Source organism: Diorhabda carinulata, chromosome 4 (genome assembly GCF_026250575.1).
Source record: "Diorhabda carinulata isolate Delta chromosome 4, icDioCari1.1, whole genome shotgun sequence".
Lineage (NCBI taxonomy): Eukaryota > Metazoa > Arthropoda > Insecta > Coleoptera > Chrysomelidae > Diorhabda > Diorhabda carinulata.
Genome location: NC_079463.1, coordinates 24,115,351 through 24,127,614, shown reverse-complemented (window position 1 = coordinate 24,127,614; position 12,264 = coordinate 24,115,351). Strand labels below are relative to the sequence as shown.

The 12,264-nt window shown below is 33.9% G+C and overlaps 1 protein-coding gene across 3 annotated transcripts in view; it reads left to right on the top strand.

Annotated features, from left to right (window-relative positions):
- Nucleotides 1–12,264, top strand: part of LOC130892208 (hemicentin-2-like) — a 250,325-nt gene that overhangs the window by 196,507 nt on the left and 41,554 nt on the right. For all 3 annotated transcript variants that reach the window (XR_009059008.1, XM_057797442.1, XM_057797441.1), the window contains exon 4: nucleotides 8,606–8,807. Coding sequence is in view for 2 of the 3 variants with exons in the window: in XM_057797442.1 (XP_057653425.1) it covers nucleotides 8,606–8,807 (202 nt within the window). In the remaining variant the exon portion in view is untranslated. The remainder of the gene's footprint in view (nucleotides 1–8,605; nucleotides 8,808–12,264) is intronic.

Below are 12,264 nucleotides of genomic sequence, written 5' to 3'. Positions count from 1 at the left end.
ATGTCACAGTATGCCTCTATCTTACGGTATATCATACGACGATCTCGCAATATCAGTTTACGCACAGCATCGAAATTTTTTGGCGCAACAGCCTGTGTTAGGCGACATTAACAAAATTCATCCTATAGCCAAGTACCACCACGATTGATTTGGAAAACCAGCAAAACACGGTACCTTGAGATGGTTCTTCATCATCAAAAGTCAAAGCGAGTTGATTCAATTCACGTCAAAAGTCATAGAAAATCATGAATGATGATGTTGCAAGTATCTGTAAACACATATTAATATCAGTGTTGCCATATCTCAAAACTTAAGTAGCAATCCTCGTATTATATCAATACCATAGTTAAACTCATCAATTTATTTTTGCTAATAAGAAAGTAATTTTATATAAATTGATATCTCAGATCACCTACAAAGTGACCATTCATTTGTCAGACTATTTTTTCTTTCATATTGTATTCCAACATGTATTTGCAGTCCATGTTTATACACAAACATCTAAGGGCTCAATGAAGAATCAACTTCTCTTCAACGTTGAGATTTTCTCCCTAGTTAAATTCGAAGATAGTCCCGTTCTTGTTCTGATTATTCGTTAAAACTTATCGTTACATGTTTAGGTTTTTGAGGCATACTTATATAATTGCTATATAAAACAAATGGAAAGTGGAAACCTCAACAAAATAATGGAGAATCAGTACATATACAGCGTCAATAGCTTGTAAAAGCATATAGCCTTAATTCTGTTCTCTTTATAACCAACCAAGGGGTTGGAAGAAACGCATAACGTAAATTCACCCAATTACACGATTTTTCCAGGTCCTCTAATAGGGAAACTAAGCAAAACTGGAAAAAATATTTCAGACAAAAGTTTTGCGAAGTCTTATGCTCGATAACCCTGCCACTTAACGTTTTTCTCTAGGACGCATGTTTTCCCGAAAAATCGGAAAAACTGATTTTTAAGATTTTTTTCGTGCCTCCTACCGGCAAAAATATGCGATATTAAGAAAAAAAGTTTCAAACAAAAGTTGTCGAGAATTTTGCATGCTACAACTTTACTGTTTTTACCAAAAAGTATAGTTTTCCAGAAAATGTCAGAAATGAATTTGCAAATCTTCTGCGTGCCCTCTAGCGGCTTAACTATACAACGTGCGAGAAAATTTTCAATGGTAAAATTGGTGAAAAATTAATTATCTAAAACTTGTCTGGGTTGAGGTTTTCGCTGTGACGCATAGTATTCTCACAAAACAGCGATTTTTAGTATATAAATGTCAATATCAACGCACACCACCCATTTTCGAGACTGCGGTAACTCGAATTCGGTTTCAGTCAGCCAAAATATAGTTAAGTAAGTTAACTGGTCTCGTTCCTGTGGAGAAAATTTCTCTGGAAAATATCTAATTTGAGTGGATTGATTTTAAAAGACATTCGAATTCAAAATTGTTCTTTTCGTACTGAAAAATTTGTATAAACAATTTTTTTTTATTTCGCAAATAACTTTTTAAAACAATCGTTACTTTACTATAAAACAAAATTCATATTTCTTGACATACATTATAGAGGACTGGAAAAATAATAAATGAGAGCTACGTTTTGGGTTTTGGCTATGCAAAATTTTTTATAAAATTAAAGTTTTTTCTTAAAGTTGATAAAGGGGTTTCGATTATATACACCCCACAAAAATTATCGCATCACTCATTATTTTTTGAATATTTTAAATGTGTTGCGTGTTTTTCGAATTTTATTATTATTACGAATTAAAACACCAATAGATACGCCTTTTGCAACATTTATTTTATATCAGTTTAATCTACAGAGGACAAAAAGTTTGATTTACCAAAACATAGAAAATATCAAAAAAATTGTACAAAACATCTACACAAAAAAATGAACGGTGCTTAAACTAAAACCAGCCAATGAATTCCTAATAGCGTGTGTTGCCGCCACTCGCTCTAATTACAGCTTCCGTTCGTCTTGGAGGGCTTCTAAACAGGTCCTGGACATATCCTAGCGGCATGTTTTCCTAGTAGAAGTTAAAAAGAACATTTTGAAGATCATGTAATGTTCTTATTGGTGCCGGATGCTGCTGAATTTGCCATCTTAGATGGTCCCAGACATGCTCTATTGGGTTGAGGTCCGGGATACGTGCAGGCCAATTCAGGGTGGGTATCTCGACCTCTTCTAAGGACTGCCGAACCACTCTAGCAGCGTGTGGACGAGCATTATCGTGCATTAGCGCAGAGTTGTCACCAATATGAGGCATATAGGGTACTACATGGGATTCAGGTTATGTATCTGTCCCTTTAGTCTTCTATCATTCACTGGTACTAACTCCGTGCGACCCTCGCAAGAAATTCCTCCCCAAAACATGATAAAGCCACCACCAAAGCTTTCAGTTTGATAAAAATTAACCTGATCGTGTTCACCACGTCGCCTATATACTGGTGCACGCCTATCTGATGAATACAGACAAAATCTTGATTCATCCGTGAATAAATTATTGGACCAATGTTGAATATCCCAATTTACGTGTTCTCGAGCAAATTCCAATCTTGCTACTCGATGTTCTCTGGTAAGACGTGGACCTCTAACTGGCACTCTGGTTCGAATACCTGCTTCTCTCAGCCTATTTCGAACTGTTTGTAGGCTTATTCGGACATTACGAGCAGCCAACAGATTTGTTTGCAGCCTTCGAGCGGTGGTTGCGTAATTCTTAACGCTGTTAACCTCAAATAACGATCATCTACTACCGAAGTTACCCTTCAGCGGCCTTGTCCGGGTTTTCTGGTTAGCTGCCCTGTTTCTTGGTAGCGAATAACAACTCTGGATATGGTGCTTTGTTGAACTCCAATTACCCCGGCGACGTATCTTTGACTGCGGCCATCCTGTATGAGCACGATGATTCTAGCGGCTTCTTCATTCGTCACATGTCTTGTTAAACGTCGAGGCACATCCATTATTAACAAAATAAATTTAAATTAACACAATTTGCTTAGAAAGTTCTCGATCTCAATGCATTCTCCAAGACAGAAATCATTTACTCGAGCATTTTTGCTTCCAAAAAAATTTGTAAGAAATTTTGATATTTTTTTGCCCATGATAAGAAACCAGAAATATCTATTAAGTTGATACATATACAGATTGTCCCAAAAATATAAAATTAAGTATTAAAAATATCCTAAAATACCAGTGATGCGATAATTTTTGTGGGGTGTATATATAATTTTCTGGGACATACTATGTACATAAACTTTCCTTGTTCCGTTCCTTCCATTTCAAATTCAAGAACTATTTTTCCATTATTCAGTTTTATCATTCCTTGTACTCAAAATCCTGTTAAACTTTTTCACCTTTCAAGATCTTGTGTCACGTATACTACAACTTTAAAAACTTATACGATTCCGGAAATATAGTGTTATTTTATTTATATCCAACTGCATTTTATTTGTGTTTGAAAGATTCTCCGGGCGTTTTGTTCATCCGACCGCCTTCCCAGTTTGGTTGATGTGGGCACTAAATCAAATTCAATAGGTCCTGTATTCGAATAAATCTACATTTTCCGGGCGGTTGTTACTTTGTTCATGCCGTGAATTTTTTTCATAAAAATGCGCATTATAAATCTTTCATCGAATTTTTCAGAGGGTCTCACTGTATACCTCGCGCTGAATGCCGATTATGTGGGTAAGCTGTTATTCTTTTCCGAAATCCGGAAATTGCTCGGTTAAAAGGTTGGGACTTAAAAAATGAGATACTTTAAATATAAAACGAGCACGTTCGGCAAAAGATCATTCTCATTCGATATTTAATTCTTAAACTCATTATTCGTATTATCGAATATGGGGATAAATTGTCGGCGGAAATTTATAACGAAAAATGTCTTTTCAAACGACACTAAGATTATGTTTTTGAGAGTTTTTAATTTTGAAATTTTTCCCTCCCAATCGCAAAATAAATTATTATTTCCTCAGTCCAAATTCGATCCTCGAAGTTTTTATTGTGAGTTTATTCGTTAAAATGTTTATTTCAATCATGTTTAAATCGAGAAAAATGTGTGTAAATGACAATGTGCTCGAATATAACCCCAAAATTGTGCTGGTTCCAATATTGGTAGAATGATTCAAAACAAGTATTTGTAGTCCAAAAAATCTATCAACGAGAAAAATAAAAAAAGTAGTGGTCACAATTTCTTTTAAGTAAGTGCGCTAACCCCTCATTTCCTTCTTAGGTATTAATATACAGGGTGTTCTATTTAAAATAACAAAGTAACAGGTAAAATCGGAAGTCGACCATCTTTTAAAATATTTTAGTTAAAAAGATCGTATCCGATAACGCAAACGTAGAAATTTTCATGATTTTACTATAAGTATTTTGCCATATAGAGATAGTTTTAACTCGTCGTGGGACACCTTGTATATTGCGTTATTATAAGATGATTAGTTACAGAATACCGAAAAAAAACTCTTCTGAATCTATTAATTGAATTTTGTGATTGAAAAATGTTACATAAGGCACCTAAAATACATTATTAGGACAGGTTAGATTACGTTAGGTTAAATTAGGTTAGGTTAGGTTAGGTAAGGTTAATTTCGGTTAGATTAGGTTAGGTATTCGATGGCTGTTGATATGCCAGTCATCCACGTCTACAATGAACATTAATATTACGCAAGCGACTGATATCGTAAAGTATATTAGTGCGGTATTATGTGCTTCACAAATCAAAATATTTTAAACCATTTTATCGAATTGTTTTGATACCTTTAACATTCTATCAATTTAACGTATGTATTGAAGAATCTGGCTCTCAATCTGTAAGCTATGCGAACTGTGAAAATAACAATTTAATTAATATTTTCATTCCAAATTCCGACCATATTTGAATAAATGTATTTTTAGTAGCTGGTCGAATAATTGGAATAACCGAATGGAAAGAGAACACCGCCGTTATCCTTTCAACCCAAAGCCGGATCAATTTTAATCAGAAGTTACTCGTTGAGCTATTAAAACTATAATTGATCTCAACGGCTGGCGCGGTGGCAGCTTGAAATATATCTCAACTGTTTCGAATGAAATTTAAAATGTCTTTTCTAGAAAAAGGTTAAACAGCTTCTAACGTTCTAACAATGTTATTTATTCACATTATTAGTCAATTTATTATGGTATTATATTGGAGATTTTATTAAAATGCCAAGCGGTCCATTCAATTTCCTCTTTTTATTAATTTCATTATTAACAAATTTTTTATATAGATCGACATTATAATGCAGTCATTGAAGCGATTTTGCTCCCAATTTTTTTACTGTGAACCGATTTGCATGAAATTTTTGAAATCTTACGCTTAATTTCAAAAGTGAAAATAATCTGAACTCCGCACCCACCCTGGGGGTGGTTGCCACCCCTTCTAGTTGGTGTAAATTTTTTTAACCTAGGATATCGATAAAAGACCTAATTTTAAGAAAAACAGTTTCTCAAAAAACTCAATACTTTTCACGTTATTGGTATTTGAAAATTGAAAATCTCCAAAAATATGCATTTTAACGAAAATTTTACGATGAGAAAATTGTAGCAGATAAAAAACTGAACAAATTGGTTTTTCATAAAGTGATCTAAGTGCAATATTAACCGAGATATTAAAAATCAAAACCGCTGTTATTTTTTCTGAAATTTAATCGATGTATTCAATGCAATCTACGGGTGAACAGATACATTTTATACATTCTAATGAAATGGGGTTTTGTAGTGCTTGAAATAAGCTTTGAAATGAGCACTGTTGAAAGTCTTGTGCACGGGAAATGAGTGAGCTATATTGCAAATAAGAGGAACATCTAATGGTTTTTTCTTTTAAATCAATGGGTTTCATAAGTGTCATTACCACCAAAATTAAAATTAATGGTATTCCGTATGGAATTAACTTTATTATAGAGTTTGATAGATTCTAGCAGTTTGGCTGCTTTAGGACACATATTTTTCAAAAAAATACATTGTAATAGGGATTCAAAACTATTGCCTTGATTGATCGATTGATGAAATCGATCAAATTGTCACCAAATTAACTGGTAGATTATGTTAAGTACAATTTTTAAAACGGTTCATTTTTTGGGGGTATTTTTTACAAAAATATTTATTAGTTTTGCCCTACATAAATAATATTTTAAACTCGTTTGTATTCTACCAACATTTTATGATACTATTCATACAATTTAATTCAAAAAATTAAAATTGCAATAAATTTATGGGTGTAAGTAGTATTATTAGCATTACTTGTTTTATTTTAGTATTTATTATTTTATCTATTCCTTTTGTAATAATTGTGGATGGAATAAGATCTTTGCACGTGCATCGATCAAGTTTTTATTTAAAACAATGCGTACATTATTATCGTATTTATATTGTTTTTTTTTTATAAAATTGAATGAAAATTATTATTATGGGTTTTTTATGCATTTTTGTTGCAAAATTTTTGAAAATGTATTACTAATTCAATCTGGTACAGCTTTAGACAACTTGTAAGTTTATATTTTATTCAATAAATGGTGATTTCTTACTTTATAATTAAATTATTATATTTTTAAATGTATAATCGTATATATTTACTATTTTAATTTAGGGGTAGTTTCAAGGGTTGAAAAAAGAATTTTTCTTAAACAAATTTCTATCAAGGGGTTGTTTTTAAGGATCGAAAGGGAGTTAAAAATTCGATAATTAAGATAGAGAACATAAAATATTATTTACTCAATACTTAAATCTTTTTATGTCATATCAAAGTAATTTTTTGTAATTTTTTCAATTTAGGTGTTGTTTGTAAGGGTTGTAAGATTTTCAAGGGGTTGAAAATGATTTTATTATGAGGTAATTGTGTTAGAAAATACTTTACAATTTCACCCCTTGATATTAAATACGTTTTCTAGCGATAAAATGGCTCAATGTCAATTTTTCTATTAAGGGGTTGTTTACACTTACATTTTCATTTTTGAAGTTAAGGGTAAGATGAGCCTAATTCCAAAATTTCATACAAATCGTTTTACAGTAAAAAAATTCGGAGGTATGATCATATTTTTCACTTCAATGACTGCACTATTATTGGCCTTCAAAGGTTTGTAAGCTGCGTTTGCAATCATTTCAGTCCACAATTTTAGCATTCTTTGTAACAATTCCGCGAGATAATCGTTGGTCTATTTGGTTCCATTCGTTTCTCAGGATATTCCAAAGACGTAAAGTGGTTTCCTGGCTTCCCCGTTCAATTTGTCTCACAACTACTCAATCGAGTTGAGGGCGGGCGACTGTGACGGCCAAATCATTACTTTCAGTACATTCTTCCATTTCAATTCTATCAAATATTCTTTGCTTAGCTTCGAGGAAAGCTTGGTATCAGGTGCTGTCCAAAATGTACTACATTTTCCGTTAATATTTCATATAGCCTTCTTTTCTTCAAAATCCCTTCAATCTACAGTCACCATTGCTCCAAAACATAGCAAAAAATTCATACATGCGTTCATTTTTTATGTTCTAAAACTCACTGCAACCTCTCACTTTTATTCTAACGTCTTAAAAGAGGTTCATTCACCACCACCCTTCAAAAGAAATCGGCTTCTCTCAATCTCCATTTCATTGTAAAAGTCCTCAAAGGCCGATTCATAGATTCATTTATTTGAGTTGATATCTATGGGTCCGTGAATCGTTGGTCACGTTTATTGATTAAAACAATCCGTTTATCTTCAGCATTTGTAGTTTTCCGAGGCCTCAACGTTTTCTGTCGCCAAATCTCCTAGTGGATGCATATTTTTTCATATTGTGGTCTACGGTACGTCAAGATATTTTCCTTCAACTGGGATTAAACTGCAATCATAAGGACCAAGAAATAATAAACGAAAAATAAACAAATCTGTTGGTACTTGCTTGTTTTAACAGTTGTGTCTCCCAGAATCTTTCGGCTGAGCAACTCCTCTCTTGTGGGAATCTCATTAGGAACAGATATGTCCGCAAAAGCCTCCTTTGATTTGATTTGATAGCAAAAGATATATTGAAAACGTTAAACGGAGAGGGTTCAAATGGATGAAAGAGTTTAGGATGGATATGGAGGTTGAAGAAAGAGACAGGATTAGTCCACTTCTGTTTATACTAGTTAGGTAGGATGTTGTTGGAACAATGAAAGATAAGAACCATAATTCGGAGACGGTAATTGGCTAAAAAACTAGAACTGGTGAAAATAGATGAAAATGAAGAGCAATACAAGAAATAAATTGAGTAGCAGAGGATTATTGAAGGAAATTGATAAAAGGAGGGTGAAAATTGAAACCTCAATGACCTGAAAAAGTTCAAAGAGGTCTGTAGAAGTAGAAAATTTGGAAATATCAATAGTTTTCAATGACACATTATCAAAAGATCAATCGTTGAAGATAATAACTTGGTAATGAACATAAAGTCAGTTTTATTATAACTTTTAACTATACGCAGCTAACTCTTTTTAATTTTCTCTAAAGATAGGAAACACTTGCTTAATTTTCTCGTAAAATGAACCCAATGGTGGTTAATCCTATTAGTTATCTTTTTTTTTGACTAATAAATGAAATTTAATACGTTCAACTTTAATTTTACTGTTTTTTTACAGTCTTCCATGAAGGTGAAGCAGCCTACGCGGTGAAACGTTTCACAGGGTTATACACGGGTCCATATTTCGATCCAACTACAACTACAAATATAACAACCCAACTAGGAACCCATGCCTACATCCCTTGTAAAATTAAGCAGCTAGGTAACAAATCAGTGTCTTGGATAAGAAGACGCGACGCCCACATCCTTACTGTAGATAGGTGAGTTTCATTTGTAATCAAGATTTGTTTTATTGCAAAAAATGCCATATCTTGTGGGATAATCCTATTTCTCAACCCCCTGTATCATAATTTGATCAAGTTTAAGAAAATAGAAAATAATATACCTACTATCAAGAACTCTGTTGACACACTTACTTATGGTCTTGGGCTAACTGGTGGGCTAGTCGAAATGTTGTTGTTGGTCGAAGTGGTATTGGAGCAAAGTGGATGAAGAAGGTTTTTCCAAGTTGTCGGAAATCTCCGGCTATCATCCCTTGTGGTAAGACAATTTGGACGCTTCTCTATTCCGATAGCTTCTCAAATAATCCTAGACGTGAAGGAGCGGAATGATGCGATGGTTTTGGTTCTATTGAAATCGATTATGTGTCCGGTATGGACACAGTGTTGGGCATAGATGGAGGAAATGTCGGAATTAGTGACAAACAACAAATGTTCCTTGACTCTGACGGAAATACGTCGATTTGTCTGGCCAATATACAAACTGAACGGGGGATTTCATACACTCCATGGTGTTTATTGCTTATAATAATAATAAAATATGGTTGAAATTAATAAATTTTATTGATTGATTGAATAATTAATTTAAAAATGCGTGTGGCGTGTGATAGAACAGGTTATTGTCGCAAATTAAGTCGGTGAAGAACGGATCATCGTATACTTCAGCAAAACGATGTAAACGTTGAGAATAAATACTGCGTGACAAGAAGAGAACTCTTGGCGATTATCAAGACCCCCTATAATACTTCCAGTAAGTACTTGGACGGACGACCTTTCCTACTAAAGACTTATAATGCCTCTACAAGCGCAAATGCCGGTTTCACGGGAATGCTGAGCAATTTGAAGATGAAGACATTGAAGATAGTGAAACAATGAATGACACAATGAAGAAATTGAGAGAAAGATCCTATTAGGTCGTATTTAACGAGGACCTAGCAAATTGTTGTCGTAGAGGACTCAAGTGCTTAGTAAGAACCCAGAACTAGACAACGGAAAGGAATGAAGAAATAATGATGTATAATGCGAGCGTACCTATTAACGGATAGCGAGATTGACGTGGAAGTATCTTTTCCACAAGCGAGGAAACGTATTCGAAATATTATGCTTCAGTAAACGCACTTTTCAAATCAGGAGACGAGAACAGTGTTCCAGAAGATTTGTTAGATTTTGGAAAAAAGGAAAATCAAGACGACTCCGTTGCATCTTCAAACGGACATAATAGTGGAACAATTTGATAGAACCTTAGAAAGCCATTTTGGAAAATTCGTCAACAAGACGATTGAGACTAACACACACCGTTGATACTAGAAGCTGTTCATAAGACTACCGAATTTGATATCGCGTTTGGGTCGGAACTTGATTCAGACAATTACGCTGAAGAACTGCGTCGAATATTGTTGCTCATTTATACTGAGGTCCGTAAATAGATAAGGATTGAGAGTGATCGCATAAAAAGCCGGTATGACATAAAGATCAGCAGTTGATCGTTCCAAGCCGGAGACAGGGCTTCTGTTTATAATTATATGAGCTTCAAAATAATTGGGACGATCTGGATTTTTCACAATGATTACATGCATCAACGACCTAGTCTTTCATATACGGAAAATATTTGAAGTGAAGATGAAGTTTGTTACTTTAGACCGGATACTGAACCAAGCGAAATAGTCCGTTAAATACAAATAGTTTTAAGAGGGGTAGTATGACGGTTACATAGCCTTGCGCCCTGTGACGGTACCATACATAACTTAATATAAAGGAAACTATAAAATACGGTGGTTGGGTCTCTTTATTATTGGGTAATCTGTGTTCTAGATGTTTCTGCAAAAAATGGCAAGTTTCTACAATGTTCCGTTATTATTTCATAAGCATACAAGGTATTTAAATAGTTATATTGCAAATTAAACAGCGTAAAATGGAAAGGTCTATGCTCGGCATCACTATGAGGGATGGGATAAGGAATGACGAATTGCGCAGACGATCTGGAGTTAAAGATATCAGACCAAATACTGAGACAAAAATGGTGGTGGGCAGGACATGCTGCAAGGATACAAGATAACCGATGGAAAAAAAGAATTCTAGATTGGAGACCAAAAACAGACAGGCGAAATCCAGGAAGACCTCCTACGAGATGGACTGGTGATATTAAAAGTATACGGACAAATTGAGTAACAACCGCTCAGAACAGAGAAAACTGGAAGCATTTGGAGGAGGCCTATGTCCAGCAGTGGACGAGATAAGGCTGAATGATGATGATGATGATGATGATGAATCAGGAATGAAGTTGGACTGATTACTGAACCCTGCGGTGTTCCATGTTGTTTTGTTTTGAAGTGAGGGATATTCAGAAAAATGTGAATGCAAGCCTGCATGTTTCCATCTATGTTTCCATTCTTTCAAGGTTTTCACTATGTTAGACCTCCATGGAGTATCAAAGGCTTTGGTTATGTTAAAAAATACAGCTATGTATTTCTGATTGTTTGCTAAAGTCTCATATTTATCACTTTCTAGATCTATAATGTTGTCGATTGTGCTTTTGTGTTCTCTAAAATCAGTATGTTCTGGTTTTATCAATTTCTTTCGTTGTAGTTCACAAATAAGTCTAGCTTTAACAGTTTTTGAGAAATATTGTTGGAAGCTAATAGGTATATCGTTTGGCCCTGGGCCAGAATCATTAAGGGATATAATGGCTTCGTCCAACTTAGTCTTTAAGAGGGATTCCTTGATGCACATCTCTATATTATTGATGTGAAAGTTATGAAAACTGTTTTGATCATTATAGAAAACTTTCTGATCAGCATCACTAGATTGTTTCTCGTAATCGCTAGCAAGTAAATCAGTTGTTTATTTGGGATTACTAATACTTTGTCCGTCATCTTCTAAGGCAGCAATTTTCTGATATTATTTGTAACTGGATATTTGCCTAATTTTTTTCCAAATAGTACTGATATTAATTGAACTATTTATATTTTGTACGTATGCCTTCCATGATTCTCTTCTCCTTTTTTAGGGTTTACCTCGCCTTAGTTCATAAGTTCTTAAAACTTGTTAGATTTTCAGGGTTCTTGTATATTTTGTAGCGATTAACCGTTTCATCGATATCTTCTGTTATTTTGTATTGAGTGAGTTCCGTATTTTCGGAAAACAGATTCCAGTTTTTATAATTTGTAAAAATTTTTATTTGAAATCGTAATGGACATATTCCATTATTATGAATACTGCCTCTAGCCTTCATACTGTGATTTTAAAGTCTTTTCGTTGCCTTTCTTGTTTGTTTGTTTGCTTGTAAGTGAATCCGCAATCTCGCGACATTACTTTTAGGTACTTGAAATCTTTCTAAAAATGAAAACAATTACTTAAAATATAGTTTTTGTTTTCTATTATTCTATTTTAATCCAAAACGCTCACTTCAGTTGCAATACCAGAATAACTGCAATAATTT